The sequence below is a fragment of the Lissotriton helveticus genome, chromosome 7 (genome assembly GCF_964261635.1).
Source record: "Lissotriton helveticus chromosome 7, aLisHel1.1, whole genome shotgun sequence".
Taxonomy (NCBI): Eukaryota; Metazoa; Chordata; class Amphibia; order Caudata; family Salamandridae; genus Lissotriton; species Lissotriton helveticus.
The window spans coordinates 1,187,200,896-1,187,219,440 of record NC_136068.1 but is presented as its reverse complement, the minus strand read 5'-3'; the positions used below and the strand labels follow the sequence as shown (position 1 = coordinate 1,187,219,440).

At 49.0% G+C, this 18,545-nt stretch overlaps 1 protein-coding gene across 2 annotated transcripts in view; it reads right to left on the bottom strand.

Annotated features, from left to right (window-relative positions):
* Positions 1 to 18,545, bottom strand: part of SMURF2 (SMAD specific E3 ubiquitin protein ligase 2) — a 1,185,768-nt gene that overhangs the window by 605,067 nt on the left and 562,156 nt on the right. For both annotated transcript variants that reach the window (XM_078654335.1, XM_078654336.1), the window contains one exon: positions 4,962 to 5,046. In XM_078654335.1, coding sequence (XP_078510461.1) covers positions 4,962 to 5,046 — 85 coding nt within the window. The remainder of the gene's footprint in view (positions 1 to 4,961; positions 5,047 to 18,545) is intronic.

Sequence of the window (18,545 nt, the reverse complement as noted above, 5' to 3'; positions counted from 1 at the left end):
TGCCGATGACAACGATACTAGTGCCGATGACAGCAAGAATGGTACAAAAGGGGCTGGTGATGGACAGAGCATCTGAACCAATCAAACACTCACACCCAGTCAACAGATCTGGGTTTAATCCATCACCGCTCTTTAGCCCACTCCGCAACCCCAGTTCAGACATGGCCATATGCAAATCAGACTGACCCTGTGCCTCATGGGAACAGTCCAGCCCGAACCGCCAAGCCATGCCTTCCCTGGACCGGACTCAAGCTTCCTAGGACCGGTTTCTGGCATTACAGCCGTCTTCAGCCAGGCTTGCTTGAATCCAGTGGCAAAGTGAGCAAGGGACTCCCGTCTGAGCATACCCTGCCAACTTATGGCGGCCAAAGCGGTACAAAAGGGGGTGGTCGAGGGAGCCATCTGGAACCTATGCGGGGGAAACTGTAGCTGGGTATCACTTAGAGCGTCACCAAAATAGTAGCCGTATGATTTAGTTTAATTTATAGCAAGGCCCGAAATTACTCGGAAAGTTTCAAAGATTTCAGGCATAGGTTCAAGGCAGCCTGACATGTCCCTAACGTATAATATTAGGTCGTCTGCATAGGCCGATACTGTGTGTGGCACTAGGTTGCGCAGAACCCCCCGTGGTGTGGCTAGGGCTCGAAGTCTGTGTAGTAAGGGTTCTAAGGCCAGTATGAAAAGTAGGGGCGACAATGGACAACCCTGTCGCGTGCCCCTAGTTATCGCAAACTGCCCCGATATACATTTATTAGTGCGGACTCGTGCCGTCGGGTGCAAATATAAGAGATTCACCCATGCCAGATAGTCAGACGGTATGCCGAATCTTGCCAGGGCAGCAAACATAGTCCCATCGTAAGGAATCAAATGCCTGCTTTAAGTCCTGAGAGATACAGCCCTCTGCCCCACTTCGTGCGTCCTCGTGTAACATTGTCTGACTCAGTCTCCTCAGATTGAGCGCCGTGCTCCGTCCGGGCACGAAGCCAAATTAGTCCGCATGTATAAGCGCTGGGATGTATTGGTTCAGTCTTGTCGCTAATATCTTGCTAAGAATTTTATAGTCCGTATTTAGGAGCGACAGCGGTCTATAATTCGCCATCTGTAAACCGTCTCTACCAGGTTTTAGAAGGGAGACCATCAGTGCCTGTAAAGTCGTGGGTGGTAGGGAGCTGGACTCCATCAATTCTCGGTATAGGAGATGCAGCTGCGGAGCTAGTAAGTCAATATATGCTACATAGAACTCGTACGGTAGGCAGTCAGTCCCAGGAGTTTTATTCTGTGGCAAGGCTTTAATTGCTGGTCTGATTTCTGCAGTCGTAATGGGGCGTGTTAGGTCGTCTCGCTGCGCGTGAGTTGAGGGATGGGTAGGTCTTCCATAAAGGACTCGAAAGTCATGTCCATCATCGGTGGGTGCGGGCCGTATAATTGTGTGTAGTAGTCCTTAAAGGCTGTATTGATGCCTAGTTGCGTCCCTATCGTTTTCCCTGCCTGATCATTGACCTCCACTATAGGGGCACACATGGGTGCATTTCGTACCATGCGTGCTAGCAATGGTCCCGACCTGTCGGCCTGAGTGTGTTGTCTAGTCGTATATTCCCTGTAGTCAATAACCCGTAACTCCTCAAGTAACTCTGCGTGCTGTATATGGGCCTCTTGAAGCTGTGTAAGTTGGTCGTTTGTGCCCGCGGCCTCGTTTTCCAGCAACGCTAGTCTGCCCTCCACCTCCGTAAGTTTCTCCATCACAATCTGTCTTATGCCTATTTTTGTGCCCATGGCCGCTCCCCGTATAGTTGCCTTGAAGGCGTCCCATTCTATTTGTCTGGAGCTAGCTGTGCCCGCGTTCTCGTTAAAGAACACGGTGATGGCTTCCGATATTGTTGACCTGAAAACCGGGTCCTCCAGTATCCCCGGCGGTAGGCGCCAAGTTGGTATCGGGGTTGGGACCCTTGCCCAGTGCATTGTTAGTTCTACTGGGTTGTGGTCTGAGAGTGTCTTCCCCGTGTGTAGAGCCGAGGCGATGGACCCCAGGAGCGTGTTAGAACAGAAAAAGCGATCTATTCTGGTATGTAATTTGTGTGGTGGTGAGTAGAAGGTATACTCCCTATGCTCCGCGTGTTTGATGATTCTCCACGCATCTGACATGTCCCAGCATTCTGCCCAGAGTGCTAGTGCCTCTGCCTGCTTTCTGCTATCGGCTGAGTGCAGTGGGGGGTGGAACCTATCAAGGGAGATGTCCAGGACCGCTTTGTAGTCCCCACCTATTATCCATCCGTGCTCAGACCAGTCTGATATTACTCCGCTAAGAGTGGTAAGGAATTTCGCCTGGTCGTATTGGGGGCGTAGACGCATCCCAGTACTACAGGGGAGCCATCCAATATCCCACGTACGAATACATATCTTCCCTCTTTGTCCACCCGTTGTTCTATCAATTTAAAAGGGATGGAGTTTCTTATCCATATAGCAGCCCCCCTAGAGAAGGCTGAATAAGCGGTGGCAAATAACTGACCCTTCCATTTTTGGTGCAATTTGGAGCCTTCTGCCCTATATAGGTGGGTTTCTCGCAAATAAGCTATATTGATCTTCCTTCTGTTTAATTGTGCCAGTATTCTGTGCCTTTTGTGCACTGATCCCATTCCGCGCACGTTCCAGGTGCAGAATGTATATGTGTTAGGTGTCGTCATAGTGAGGAGAATATACAGTGAATGCTATACCCAGTACAACAGCTGCGTTGGACAGGATGGGTCTTGACCTGAGTGCCTTAACTATACTTAACTTCCCAACCTGAAGGTCCTCACTCATAACCAGCTGGGGACCAAACATCTGTTACCCCAACGTGGGTAAAACAATTAAGCGTAACTGTGCCTTCGCCTGGGAGGGGTGGGTCCGGTTTGCGCTCACCCGGTAATTGTCCACTGACATTTCCTGGGGTGCACCCTGTTATAACAAATAACCCCAGTCCACATGTGCCCACCTCTTCCTGATCATATTATACGGCTACATACGTTAGCAACTGTCCTCTTCACCACGGGCATTCAAAATTCGTTCGCCATTTGCGCAGTGATACGCGGAAAGAGTTGCAGGCTAGTGTCTGAGTCCGAAACCTCCGTGCGTGTGCCAGACTGATGGTCCGTGCCTGGCTGTTCCTGGGCATCGTGGGCTGCCAGGGCCGTTGTTGTCAGGAGCGCTGCTTCTACAATTGTCTTTTCCACATTCAGTGTCTGGGTCGAATCTGTGACAGTCGCGCCATGAGTGTGTCCCGACTGGTTCGTGTTCAGTTCCGTCTGGTGAGAGGGGCGGTCTCCCTGTGTCCCCGCCAGGGGATCCTGTGAGGCGTTCGGCGTGAGCGTTATCTCCATCCATTCTGACGCTTCCTACGGGGTATCGAAAAAATAAGTCACTCACCCTGCAATTGTAGGCGCTACAGGCTTCAGGTCACGATCAGCGCGGATCAGCCTCAGCGGCCGCCCCTCACCTCGGCACTCTTACTGTGGGCCGCGGCTTCACTCTGGCTGCGGCCTCTCTAGAATGTGTTCTCGGCAGTTCCGCGTATGGCTTCCGGCAGTCCGCTATTCCAGCCACGCACCTTTCGTGTATGTCCCGCTGCCTCGGTGTGGAAGTGGGAGCGCCGTGGAGTCGGGTATGTCAGGATTTTAAGCTTATATTCAGGGTGATGAACGGAGCAGTCTCAGCTCACGTCCACCATGTTCAGCCGGTAGCCATGCCCCCCCCCCCTCCCCTCTCATGCTTTACCTGTACTGGTTTGTTTTGTGAGTAACGTTAAAAGAGCCACAATGTTCTGTAGTAGGGGCTTTACGGTAACAACAAGCATTTGCAATGCAATAGGTCTCGCACTTACGGGAGTTTGACATATTGGCATTGTAAATGACAATGGCTTTTATTTATGTTTCAAAAACCAAAACATAAATAAAAGGCAATGTCATTTACATTAAAAATAGCTCAAAAACCAGCGCAAATGCGAGACCTATTGCATTACAAATGCAGGTTTCTTTTAGGAAATCGCCAATCCAGTTTAGGATGGTGTTGATTGCTTCAGCGGTATGACTGGAAAAGCAATCATATCTGTGTTTAATTATGCTTTTTCTCTCAGAAACCTGCCCTTTTTAGTTAAATGTTTTCGTTTTTAGTCGCTCCTTGTTTTGGCACCTTACTTTGCGCCCCTGCATCATGTTGTTCTCTGATGAAAGCACTACGGAAGTCACCTCACTCATTAACATTCAAGTTAAATGTAATCATGCCCGGAAAAAAGTAAACGGGAGTGAAGCACATGAGGAGGGTGTTCAATTTTCCTAGGTAGACTAAATTAGGTAATATGTGGATGCCATATGCTTGATGACAATCTAGACACAATCGGATGTGATTCAATCCAAGCTTAGAATTTACTCATTTCAAGCTGCAACATGGCTAGGAATAGATTTGTAATGAGTGCATAAAACTCCTGTCCTAGATGGCACAGTAATGAACATTCATCATATTTTGGTTTGTCTAGTGATATTGCAATTCTAATGATGGGTGTGCAAGTGTAAGCTGATTTAAAAGATTACAATAACTAATTCCAAATACATATATAGATGGAGTTGATGGACCCAAGCTATGCGAAAAGTGGAGGTCTCTTTCAGGCCGAGGTTAGATCCTGGGACCTCTGTTTTATAGAAGAAACATTCCCTTAGATGTTTCATTTTTTGTTAAAGTCTTACTGGTGCTTTCCTCATCTCAGTTAACCAGTTTTATTAATTACAACATACGATTTGTTTCGCTGGGTGAAAAGCAACACAAGGTGCACAAAAAATTAAAGAACGATCAGATCGGAAGGTGATGGAAAACAATTTAGCAAGCAACACTTTTTAACAACATTTTATTCAAAATAACTATAGACTTCAATGTTGCCAAAACATGTCAAACAAGCTCTTAAAGGTACGGGTTTCATTATGACATTATCTTACCCATCTGGTAAATCATTATCAAAGAGACGACTGCAGTCTACAACTTGACCTCCCGTGCCAATTCGATCCCTCGACTGAAGACTTACTAAAAAAAAAAAGAAAAGAAACAATTACACACATTCAAATAAAACTTTTGTGGTGGTTTGGTAGGAATCCAATTCGCATCACCAGGTCCATATACTCCAAAAAATCAAACATCTAGTAAGAAATTTTACGAACCAAACTCTAAGTTCCCTGAGCGGCCATTGATCCAACACTTGTCAACCGATTTACATCATTAGTAGAGCTCTTTGATAAATCTCCTGGACATAGGCGAAAATGTATTCTCCAAGGTAATCCTGGGCTTGTTAAAGGAGTGGGCATATGATAATCAGATAGTGATAATCAGTGGAGTGGTGTGGCTCACTGGTTAGAGGCGGCAGACCCGGAAGCAGAGGACGGCCCGGGACCAGGGTTCTATTCCCGATGCTGCAGGGTCGAGGACCAGGGGCAGCGGACTCGATAATTCTTGTCTCGGTGCCTACTCTAACCAGGGATCACACTCGGCAACTCTGGACATTAGCTTACCTCATCTCCACAACAGCCCCCCACATACGCCGGGGATGCCTGGTTTCACCTTGGAGATACCCAGTAGGGACCATCTCACAGGGAAAGCCAGGACGGGTTCCCCAGCGGTCTACAGCGCAGAGATACTCCTTCGGGAGTCGATTCTAGCGCTTTAGAAACCCACAATTAATTAATTAATTAATTAATATAGTACCCCCAGAACAGGGTGGGTTCAAAAAAGGATCTGTCGACGGTTGACCACTGTTTTGCTCTCTGGTCTATCGCTCGGAAGTCAATGAAACAGAGGGGTAATTTATTCTGCTGGTTGGTGGACGTCCGCGCAGCATTCGATCTTGTGTACAGGGAGCAGCTGTGGTCATCCCTGTTAGGGTATAAAATACAGGACGGCCTTTTGGCCCTGATCCAGGCCTTACATACTGAAAACTGTGCCCAAATAATTTTGGATGAGGAGGGAGGTTTGTCTGGGAAGATCCAGATTGGAAATGGCTTGAGGCAGGTGTGCGTACTTGCGCCTTTACTCTTTTCCCTCTTCATAGCCGATCTACCTCGAAAATTAAGAGAGGTTAGAGGGGCTAGCCCGAAACTGGGAGGAAACCATGTATCCTGCCTAGTATATGCATATGATCTGGTGATTATGGACCAGACGGAGATAGGTCTTCAGGGAAAATTAAACATGTTTAAAGAATACTGTTTAATTAAAAAATTAGTAGTGAATATGGAGAAGACCAAAATGTTATGTTTCGGGAGGAGGAAAATAAAGTTCTCCTGGTATCTTGGTATAGAACTTTGAGAGGGTAAAGGATTACCGATATTTAGGAATGTGGTTCCCGAATAATTTAAAATGGTACACATCTGGAAACCTTAAAAATGAGGGCAGCGGCTTCGGTGAAGGGCCTAAAAAGATTTAACAGTGTACACGGAGAAATGTCGGATAGGCCGGTTATAAAGGCCTATCTAGCAATGGTCCCTCCACAATTCCTGTATGGGGCAGAAGTACTTTACGTAAGTGGCAAAATCTGTTGGGATAAAGAAGAGGGAAATACTCTAAAAAGCTTGTTCTCGCTGCAAAAATCATCTATGGTACAAGCAGCAATATTAGAACTGGGAGTTACCTCTTGTACCTTAACAGCCTGTATGGCCCTAATACTTTTTTGGCAGCGATTAGGGGCAGAGGAGTCCCATAAAATTTCCCAGTGGTGTAAAGCAGAAATTGCCATTAGTGAGCTGTCCTGGGCAAAAGAGACAAGAGCCTCACTAAGGGAAGCATATGGAGGGCTGGGTCTAAAGCTTTGCCCGCAGCTAGAACTCACAAATAGACAAGAAAGAACTTAGGTCTTTGGGCCTTGATACGTCCCATTTATATGATCAGTAGTATCTTTTGCGAAAAACTTCAGTGTCCCACATGATCTTGGCTTGGAAAATGGACCAACATTACCCTTATGTACATAGGGTACCCAGCTACCATTTAAGACGTGAGGTGTTAAAAGCGCGAATTGGGATAAATCTGTTACGCAAATAATGGGGCCAAAAACTTCATGATAGAATATAATGGGAAATGCACCTGCACTTTGGGTACCCGCTGCGATATTTTACATGTTTTACTTGACTGTATGAAATTTTTAGATATAGAAAAGGAGATCTTATGTCCAATATTAAAAAAATATAGGATTATGAATAGGACACAAGCTGTTAACCTTCTAATAGGGTTGATGAACTTAGACATAGCCTGTGCCATAGGGAAATTTATGTGTTAAGTTAAAGTATTCCTCAAATGTACAGAGTAATAAACGTATGCGTTCCCTGAAGATAAGAGATTGTGTATTTGAAGGATAACAGTACCGTACTTAATCTATCAGTAGTATTGTGAGTATAGGGATGAACTTTTGGTTTTATTAATTTTACAATAATATGTAGTTTCTATTTTTACGGTCATGGGTTATTTTAGGTGTGATGAACAAGTGCTATATCTTTTAGAAATTGACTTGCCTATGCTTTTAACAGAAGGAATAATGTAAAGTGTATACTTTTATGGTTGTAACAAACTAAATAAAGTTTTTATTGATTGAGTAGAGCTCTAACAACTGAGCATGCAAAACAAAAACTATATGTCCTTAAATGTTCTTGAGGTGGTGACAAGTCTGGCTGATAAATGAAAGACTGCTCTGATGGGGCCAGGGTTGCATGTGGGGCACATGCAAGAACAGTAATTCCTCAAATGTAATCTAGAAACCATGAAAGCATAAACCACCATCTTCAACTGTTCTTGGCAGATTGGGGATTAAATTTTTTTATAGAAACTAAACAACCCAAAATGGGCGAGAGAACCCTACAAACGCCATCAGGTTTGAAATTGGGATCACAATTGTTTTTTTCTTGGCAGAAATTTCTCCGTACAGTTTCTAGTTAACAAGGATGTAGGGCAACACTAAATGGGCTAAGAACTTGATGACACAATCATGACTCTTTACAGTGCAAAATGGTAGTATTCACTTTATTTTATTGCTTTCTTTACGAGGTTTACACACCTGAGAAAAGGTTCTCGTTTCACCACACTATGGTCACAATATATTTAAGAGGGATGGATAGGTCTTGGAAAACTAAATGTTTATTGTTCTCACATATAAAATAGGAAATTTTTTCCTTCTCCCAGCCATACCCCTCCCCCGAAATCTCACATGTGTAATCACTCATCTTGCATGATATTTAGCTGACTTATACACCTTAACTTTATTTCACTGAAATCACTCACAACTGATCTGGACACAAATTCACCTGCACTCTCAGTATTTGCTATTTGAGCGTTTCTTTAAAAAATATTTTTCAGTAACCTTTTGGGTTTTTGAAATGATATGCTCTCATCTGTTCATGGCCTTAAGCTGTGCAGAGCACGTTGGGAACGATTGGTGAGGCCAAATTCCATACTTAGCCTCCTCCGGTGCATGGACTTTACCTGTGCGCCCTGGACGAAGGTTACATGGCCTTGCACCCTGCGTATCCCTAGGCACAATCTCACTGCATGGGTCCCATATCACCTGAATAAGCAGCACAGTCTTTGACAATACAGTAAGGACAGAGCCTGGCCTTTGGCTGCATACAGTAGCAGCGTGAGCTTACTTAAAAAAGTATCTACAAATCATATTGTAGAATCGCACAAAGATAAAAGAATCCCGGATCTGTGGGGTCTCGAGTTTTATGGGGCTCTGTAGAGCAGCGTTTAGACCTAGAGCCCAGGCACAGCATTGACTGACTCCCTGCACCTCTCTGCCACCCTGGGTTGGGAAATGTTCTACAAGAGGCCTCATGCCTCCTCCACGTTATTGTTTCTGTCACCAGATCAGAGGACGGTCCAGCGAAAAAAAATGCCTTTTTATAAGACAGTACGAGTCCCTTTCACTCTAAACCCGTCACTGGAGCCACAGGATTGCCCTCTGGTCCCACTGTATCCCAAAGGGGAGGGTCAATAGATTTAGGTGTTTTTGTGCCGACAATGTTTCCCCCACAAATATGGATTGACAGTATGTGCCACATAACCCGCCTAATTTGCAGATTTCACAAAAATATGTAATTTCTAGATCTAATAAATAAAGGTAATACAGCCAGGAAATGTGTCGAATAATTTCAAATTTTGCAGCACTATTTGGATAAATTTGACGCATAATTCTAGCAAGCCTGACAATGGTAAAACTGTGCAGAGTGGCTTGGGGCCAGATATTATGATGATGAAACCTAAACTTCACAGGGAACTGTGGAATATTTTACATATTATACAGTTACCTGTGAAGTGGCAAAATATGAGTATGTAAATATGTATCAGAGGTCTTCAAACTGTGGGCCCCTCCTGTCCCTGGGGGTCCAACGCTGCATTTCCAGGGGGCTGCATGCGGGTCAGCAAGTTCTTATAAATGAAGACGGACTGGAAGCGCACTTTATTTTTAACGTTCAGGTAACTGCATATGAAATAATGGGCATGTTACATGAAAATTAAACGCAATTTAAACTAAATAGACTTCACTACGAAATCGACTTTGGTACTGCGAACAATACAGATGTCCGAGTGTGACTAGAACGGGGGCCAATAGAATTAAGCAACCAGGGGAGGACTAAATTATGCAGCAGTGTTCACTAAATTATGCTGGATGAAAAGGCAAATGATGCTGATTAATACGGCACATTTATTAAAATATTTCAAAATGTTGCTATTTTTACATATGTGAAAACTGGGCAAAGATTTCACCTCATCAAAAAGCAGCTGAAATGTAGCAGTCACCCTTTGCAAAGGGCCTTCAATACGTGGCAACACGTCCCTGCATTCTTAATAATTTTGATCTGTTGGAGCTAGAAACATTTTTTTTGTTCAAATCTGCAGATTATGCAGCCGATGACTGAATAAATCGCAAATACAGCAAATCCATTATTATGAGTGAAAGAGCCGTAGAATAGCACAATTCCAGACTGCCACAAAATTGAAACCTAGGTGGTGCAATGGGGAAGAGTGCTATGTGTATTTATTGGGCTATAAGTCCGAGTCTGTGACCGAAAGCACTGTGAATATGTACGTCATTATTAATATCTATATATTTTAATAATAAGTAATGACAAAATACCTAGAAACATTTTGATTAGTGTCCATTAAAAGGAAGCACTCGATAACTCTAGTCTGTAGCACCCTTACGTTACCTCTCAAGAAGAATAAACCTTTTCCACTTTGTAGCTCGAAATGCCTTATCAGTTAAAGTCAATACTGGCTCCCTAGCGTTTATTAGGTCGAGCCTGGGCTGCGCATGCGCTGCTCTGCAAGGCATGCTGTATTCAGGTATGAACTTGACGCTACGCCCATTTTCTGCCCATCTTTTTAACTGGCTAGTTACTGTTCTTTATAAATGGTTGCTTTTGATTCATGAATAGCTTAGTAGTCCTTATTACCGCCTTGTCTGCATTTGTAACCTCCCAAAAGGACTGGACCTTTTACTTGTTCTTTAATGATTTCCCCTATTTCAGGCACAAAGTGCTTTCCTGCAAGGGTGTCCGCTTTGCTTCACTATGGTTTCAGCATGGCACCCGCTTTTACATTTTTACTGGGCCAACTTCACAAACAAAATGTCTTTTTTGTAAAAGCTTCCCATACTGCGGTTTTACTTTTATGGCGGGCGCACACCTTTCTTTAGATGAGCTGCGTCTAAAGAAAGGGACGAGGCAACCATTAAAGTGAAAGAGCGTCATGGGGCACATTCACCAAAAAAAAAGCATTTGTCAGCTAAATGCTTTTCTTGTAAAATCGCCCCATACCGCATTTACCTTTTAATGGCGGCCTCGCACCTTTCTATAGATGACCAGCGGCGAAGGCCGCCATTAAAGTGAAAACAGGAAATGGAGCACTTATACAAACATTTGCAATGCAATAGGTCTCACATTTGCGAGAGTTTAAGCTATTGGCATTGTAAATGACAATGCCTTTTATTTATGTTCTGTTTTTTAAAACATAAATAAAAGGCATTGCATTGCAAATGCTTGTATTTGGTTTCTTTCAGTTAGCAGGCACCCTGATGAGAAGGCTAGTATCTTCTTTAGTTGTCTGTCGTGTTCACAACAAAGGAGTCCACCCCTTTTACTTTCAGGCACAGGTATCTCAAGGTTAACTTTAACTTTTCAGGTATGGTTGTTTTTGTAAAAGGGTGGCAGGGAGGAGGCCAGCAGGTTTGCATAGCCCTGATCCTGCAGACCCATCGGGCTTCAGAGTAATAAGAAAGAGGAAATTAACCAGATCCATGAATAGTGTCAGATGAGGGGCTGATTTTTGTTTTTAAAAAGTAAATGTATAGACAGCTTACGTTTACATATGCCCCTGGGGAAAGCGGGGGGTGAGGGGGATATATAAGGATCTTTATTTTTATGGGGCGTCAATACCATTAGTGCTGCAGGTGCTGTGGCAGAGGGCACTTTTGCTGTAAAAACATAGGCAACATTTTGTGTGTGAAAGGGAGGAGATATGACCCAACGGTGAGAGTTGCAAACTTTGGCCCTGGGGAACCTGGTTAAATTTCGTTTGTTGACTCAATATCCTAGAAGTCTGGACAAATCACTTAATCTTCCTTTACCTACATAGAAAAATAACCTGACTGTTTAATTTAACCAATGCTCATGTAATAAAAAGCTCCAATGCTCTTGGACTGAGGTCAGGCTGTACAGAATTCCCAAAAAATGGGACAGAGCCTGCTTCAGGATTGGAGTGATGATCAAGCATTGGTGGGAAAGAGGTAAAACAGGCATAGGAGGTATCTTTCTACTCCGGGCCGCTGCTATGGGGCATATATTATAAAACAAAGGAACCCCACAATTTTATAGAACCTTGGTAAATGAACTGTTTTGTAAACAGTGGTTAACATTTGCCATGAATCTCGTAAGTTTAAAAACACATATGGTCTTAGTTAATTTGATGACCAAATAATACATAGTACACCAGGGTAAGCATGGAAGCAAGACACTAAATGAAGTTAAAATACAATTCATTTATTCACTGTATATTATTGAAACATCTTTGTTAGTGTATGTCAAGATCCAATGTTCACCGTTGAGTGAAAGAAACCTGCAGTGATAAGTGAAAATGTAACAACATGTATCAACTCAAAATAAGACATAACGCTGTTATTTTTATATTAAAGAGGACTTGATATGTCTATAGTCAATGTCGTTTATATCTCCATAGAATTGAGATCATCATCATGACAAGGTGTGTGAGCAACAGCAATCTACAAAAATAAAAGATCAGATGTACTTAAAATTTGCATTAAAGCCCCCTACAGGTTCTATGAACCTCGAGATCTTGACTTTTGAACGCTTTGTACTCAAAGACTTTGAAAACCTCAGAGGCAGGTATAATTTCACACCCTATATCAGCCCTAATGAAAAGAATATCCTATGGGATCTCAAGTCCAATGACATAGTAATGAAACCTGGTGACAAAAGGGGCGGTAAGTGTTTTTACACTTACAAGATTAATGGCATCAGTGGGAGGGGCGTGGCTTGGCAGCCGATGAAGAAGGACGGGTGAGCGCTGAGCTCCGAGGCGGCCTCCCCCTATTAATCCTGGTCATATCTATCCTGACGACCCTGAAACCCTGACTTTGCCCGCATCTCCTCCCGCACACCTGGGGGCCTGATCGGAGGTGGAGGATTCGAGTCCGCGACCGTGTGGAGCCCGCGCCGCGCCAGTGACCTGGTGGGCGGCGCCTGCCATTTTGCGGCCTAGAAGATCGGCCGCATCCCCGGCCTCGAGTACTCAGGAGGCCGGCCCGCGGTGGTGACCGGCCGGCCGCCGGCTGCCGAGAGGGTCGGAGCTCCGGACTTGCGGACTCACTGCGGCGGCGGGGCCTGAGCTGCCTTGCTGCAGAGCTTCGGCAGGACCACAGCGGAGGCACCTGAAGGTGAGGAGGCCGGACGCAACCTTCTGCCCTGGGGGCCTACTGCGCGCCGGTCACGGAGCGCGAGGTCGAGGGAAGGCCCGATTCTGCGCAGCCTGCCCAAGGAAGGACAGACCGGCACTGGCCCTTGGCCGCTTGCTACCAGGGTGCCCTGCTGCCACCGGAAGGCCTGGCGAGCCGGCTCTGAAGACCCCGAGACGGCCCGATCTGTTGGGACCCTGCTGACTGCGGCGGCTGTGGGAGGCTGGAGCCCAGCCTGGGGCCCTACGGACGTGGCGGGGCCCGCTTCCCGGGACCTGCCCTTGCCGGGTGTGTTTCTCCCTGACCCCCACGTGGTTGGGGCCTTGGAAGGCTACCCCTGACGCCATATTGTGCCGGCTGCATTCGCTATCGCTCCTGGACTCAGAAGAGCGGCTCACCCAGGGGAGCACCTCGTGGTCGGTGTTCTGTGAAGCGGAGAGTGACGACCCGGCGCTGACAGGGAGTTGCTGGCTTTGGGGGCCCGTGGAGCCGGCAGGTGTGAGACGCGGGGAGTGTCCCCAGGACTCGCGGCCTTGAGAGTTGGACTTGGGGGCGGACGCCACTCCTGATATTGCGGAGACGAGAAACCGGTTGCCTCCATGGGGAAACGCCTGAAGCCTCCCCCGGATGCTGCTGGGGAGGTGACGGGCGGCCAGGGCTCCACTCTGGACGCTGGTTCGGCAGCGGGTCTGCCGCAAGGCCAGCTGGAGCAGATCCTGAAGACAATCGCCGACACCAGGGAGGCCCTGCACCATGACATCGGGCAGGTGTCCACAAGTCTGGGCCTATTACGTGCGGACCACGGCAAGTTGGCAGATCGGGTCAAGCAGACCGAGATCCGGATGGATGCACTGGAGCCCGCGACAAAAGCGGCGGAAACCCTGATGGGGGAGCTACAGCAAAGGGTGCAAATACTAGAGCAGAGGGCGGAGGATGCTGAAGGACGCAACCGCCGCAACAACATTCGCGTGGTGGGCCTGCCGGAGAAGATTGAGGGGACTGACATGCTGGGCTATCTGGAGGCCTGGCTGCGAGAAGTGGTGGCCCCGGAGGGTCTGTCACCGTTCTACACTCTGGAACGTGCTCACCGTGTGCCGGCTCGACCCCCGGCCGAGGGTCAGCCTCCTCGCCCGGTGGTGGCGCGCTTGCTGCACTACAGGGATCGAGATCTCATTCTACAAAAGGCGCGAGCACTGGGGCCCTATAAGGTGGACAACGCCCAGGTCTCCATATATCCGGACTACTCCTTGGAAGTTCAGAGGCAGCGTTCGACTTTTCTGGCGGTCAAGAAGGCTCTTCGGGAGGAGGGTATCCGCTACTCTCTCCTGTTCCCAGCCCGCTTGCGGATCATGATGGATGGCCAATCTTCCTTCTACGATTCTCCCGCCGACGTGTGGGACTGGCTGGAGTTGTACAGGACCGGCGCGGATGCGCATCAGACGACCGGGGAAAGACGGAGGGCACCACCGAGACCTAGGCGGAGCAGGAGACCCAAGAGACGACCGCCGAACGCTCGGACACCTTCGATCTCACAGACTGAGCTGGAACGCAGGGATGCCCTTCGGGCGGTCTCTACTATCTCCCAAACAATGGGTTCGGCATCGGCTGTGGAGTCGGGCTCTCGAGGGGGCACTGACGAGGTGGCATCGGAGGAATCAGGGACTGGTGACCTCGAGCCGCCCCATGTCACACCTGGGACTGCTGATGGTTTGCTGGACGAATGATGCTAATGCTTCCCTGGTGTGGTATTGTATAAGCTGCTGTGTTCCTGGACTGGGTTTGGGTTGGAGGCAGTGTCACCCAGGTGGGCCTGAGGCTGGTGTTGGGCGGCTAACTTCTGCAGTGGTTCCTGCCATAACTAGGGAGGAGATGCGGGGCGCATAGGGCATGTTGGGGAGAGCTGGCTGGGAGGAGTGTGCTGCTTGCGGTCTATTGGAACTGGCGACAGGCCACCCCCTCCTATCTCACACCTATTGTGGGACTCTGGTAGTTACCAGGGACTGTTCTTTTTGGGAATTAATCATTTGGATGGGTTTCTACTGTTTGGGACCTATTCTGGGGAGGGGTGGGGTATGGGACTGTTGGGAGGTATCAGGGTTCTGGTTTTGGGGTGTAGTCAGTGTGCATACGGTATTTGCTTTCATTGGAACTGTATTTGTTATCGTGAATGGGGACCCTCCCTGAACTGAAGTGTGTGACCTGGAATGTGAGGGGACTGAATTCCATGCTGAAACGTCATAAAGTACATGCCTATCTTGTTCGCAGGGGGGTTCAGGTTGCCTTCTTGCAGGAAACCCACATTGATCGTACTGAGGGGCGGGCTCTGCAGCGCAGATGGCGGGGACAAATGTTCTACACAACCTTCTCGGCCTTTGCGAGGGGGGCTTTGATTTGGGTACGGGCGGGGATTCCCTTCCAACCTTTGGTAACAGTGGTCGACCCTGAGGGGAGGTTTGTGGCTGTACAGGGCCGCCTAGATGGGAGAGACGTGACACTTTGCAGCGTTTACGCCCCGAATGAGGACCAGCCTGCCTTTTTTGCGCGATTGTCTGGGAAACTGGCAACTGTCCTGGCCGGCACAGTCTTGCTTGGGGGGGATTTTAACTCTGTACTGGACGTGGAATTAGATAGATCTCACCCACCACTGGCGCAGGGGACAGCTCACAGACTAGCAAAGAGTAGGAGAGAGTGGCAAAGTAGCTGGGGCCTGGTCGATGCATGGCGGACCCAACACCCCACAGAAAGGGACTTCTCCTTTTACTCCCCCCCGCACGATCTGCATGTTCGCCTTGACAGCATTCTTGACAGCATTCTGTGTTCGCCGGACGCTCAGAGCCTGGTCCGCCACAGCGAATACTTGGCCAGGACGATATCCGACCATAACCCTTGCTTAGTAATGGTCCAATGGATGAGGCGACGCCAAGCTATTCCGACGTGGCGGTTGAACCCACTGACATTGGAAGACCCGGCGTTTAAGGCCGAGGTGCGCACTGGGGTGGAAGGTTACTTCGACGCTAATGCGGGCACGGCTTCCAGTAGGGCGCTGGAGTGGGACGCCTTTAAGGCGGTGATTCGGGGCGTCTGTATCTCGGCTACCGCGGGAGTCCGTAAGACCCTCCTGCAGGATGTAGAGTGCAGCGAGGGCCGCTTGCGCGAAGAGGAACGACGCAGCCACACGACTCCTGAGGCTCACGAAGCGGTTTCGGCTGCACGAGAGGAAGTGGCGACAACAATGGAAAAGCTGCGCTGCTTTGACTATAAGGAGTTTCTTGTCCGGGCTCACGCAGAGCGTGACAAAGTGGGCTCACTGCTGGCGTGGTTTGCCAACCCTGGGACCCGTGGCTCCCCGATAGTGGCGCTAGCCACTCCAGAGGGGCGCATGGTTTATACGCAATCGGACATCAACGATCAGTTCCTCATGTATTATACGCACCTCTACAGGAGCAGGATGCCGGATCCCCCGGTGGAGCTGGAGGCGTTCCTGCTGGCGGCGCAGCTGCCACGGCTCGACCCGGAACACGCGAACCATCTGGGCGAGGACATCTCCGAGGGAGAGATCAGAGTGGCCATCAAGCGCATGGCCCGCCGCAAGACCCCTGGCACGGATGGGCTGCCGATTGAATTTTATGCAGCCTATGCGGATGTGCTGGTTCCGCGATTGCAGGCGGTTTACCGGGAGGCCTGGGACACCGGGTACTTACCGGCGTCTACTCGCGAAGCTTTGGTGATACCCTTACTAAAGCGGGGGGGGAGATGCGAACTGCCGTTCGGCGTACCGCCCACTCTCCATGCTCACAACGGATTACAAGATCCTGAGCAAGGTCCTTGCGACGCGGCTGCTGACCCACATGCGCACCTTGGTACACAGTGACCAGGCGGGCTTTATCCCCCAGCGCACCACCGCCACCTGCGTGCGCCGGTTGATCCGGATCATGGGGGGTGAGGCCGCTACTCACCCGGGTACTGCTGTCTTCTCGATTGACATCGAGAAGGCATTTGATAGTGTCGAATGGCCATACTTGCTCCGTGTACTGGAGGCCTTCGGATTGGGCGAGCGCTTCGTGAAATGGACTGCCTTGCTCTATGCCGCGGCCTGTGTCAAAACAGGGGCCACCATCTCAGCCCCTTATGTGGTAGGTCGGGGGACCAGACAGGGGTGTTCTCTGTCCCCCCTGTTATTTGCGCTCGCTATTGAGCCATTGGCTGCGCACGCCCGTATGGGTCGAGCATATGCGGGCCTTCCTCTAAGAGCCGATACCCACTACATTTCTCTCTATGCGGATGACTGTTTGCTGTTTTTGGCGGACACGAGCGATTCCCTGCGTGGGGCCGAGCGACTGCTGTCGGACTTTGGGAGTCAACTGGGGAAAGTCTTGCCTCTTCCCGCTGACGCCAGGGGCCGATGACTCCCAACCGGAGGGCGAATTACGATGGGAATACCATTGCCTCCCCTATCTGGGCACGCACATCTACCACTCGCCGCTGGCTCTCTTGGACGGTAACATCAACAGAGCAATCCGGAGTTTGCAGGGCTGCATGGGTTTCTGGCGGACACTACCGCTTTCAGTCGCGGGACAAGTGGCATTGTTGAAAATGGTGGCACTTCCCCGATTGTTATATCTGTTTCGCACCCTGCCGATCTGGATCCCTGCGTCGGTTTTTAACAGACTCCGCTCCCTGACCTCTGGGTTCATTTGGGGGTCGGGTAGACGACTAGTTGCGCTAGCCACGATGATGCGCCCCAGGGCGGACGGGGGACTTGCGGCCCCGGATTTCGAGTGGTACTACTTGGGGGCGCAACTGCAGTGGCTCACCCAGGCGGTGGCTTTGGAATTCCGAGGCCCAGAGGGAGTAGCGGGCAGACTGTTCCCGAGGCATGTCATCTCCTTTATAATCTTGGGCCAGAAATTGGACCTCGCCCATCTCACACTGGAGGAACGCACGATTCGCAGTTGCTGGCATCGGTGCCACAGGCGCTCCGGTGCCGCTCGCCCTTATGCCCCTGAAATCCCGCTAGGGATGGGCACGGCCTTTCCACATGGTGGCGACTGGTCAGCACTGGCGATCTGGGAGGAGCTTGGCTTGCAGGTGATCGGCGATCTCTACAAGGATGGATCGTTGCTCACGTTTCAAGAGTTGCGGGACTCTTACGATCTACCGAGGGGTGGATATCTACTACACGCCTCGTTAGTGGCTGGTATTCGCCGTCATTGGAAGAATGGGCTAGCCGAACCACCGACCTCGGAGTGCTGTCAATACGTGGTCATGGCTGCTGGCACTTACAAGGCTGTCACATGCCTTTACCGGAGGTTGTCGACTGCTACCCTGTGACCCCTAGATGAGCTGCGAACCAAGTGGGAAGGGGACATTGGGCGGCAAATTCCAGAGTCGACATGGCCGCAGCTAGTGCGACGGGCATGGAAGGGCACTAGGAACGCCAGGTTCCAATTGGTCCAGTTTTTCACCCTACACCGTGCATACCTAACACCAATTAAAATCTCGCAATATTTCGAGGGTGCATCATCGCTCTGTCCTAGATGTAAGACAGCGGACGCGGACTTCGCTCACATGTTTTGGA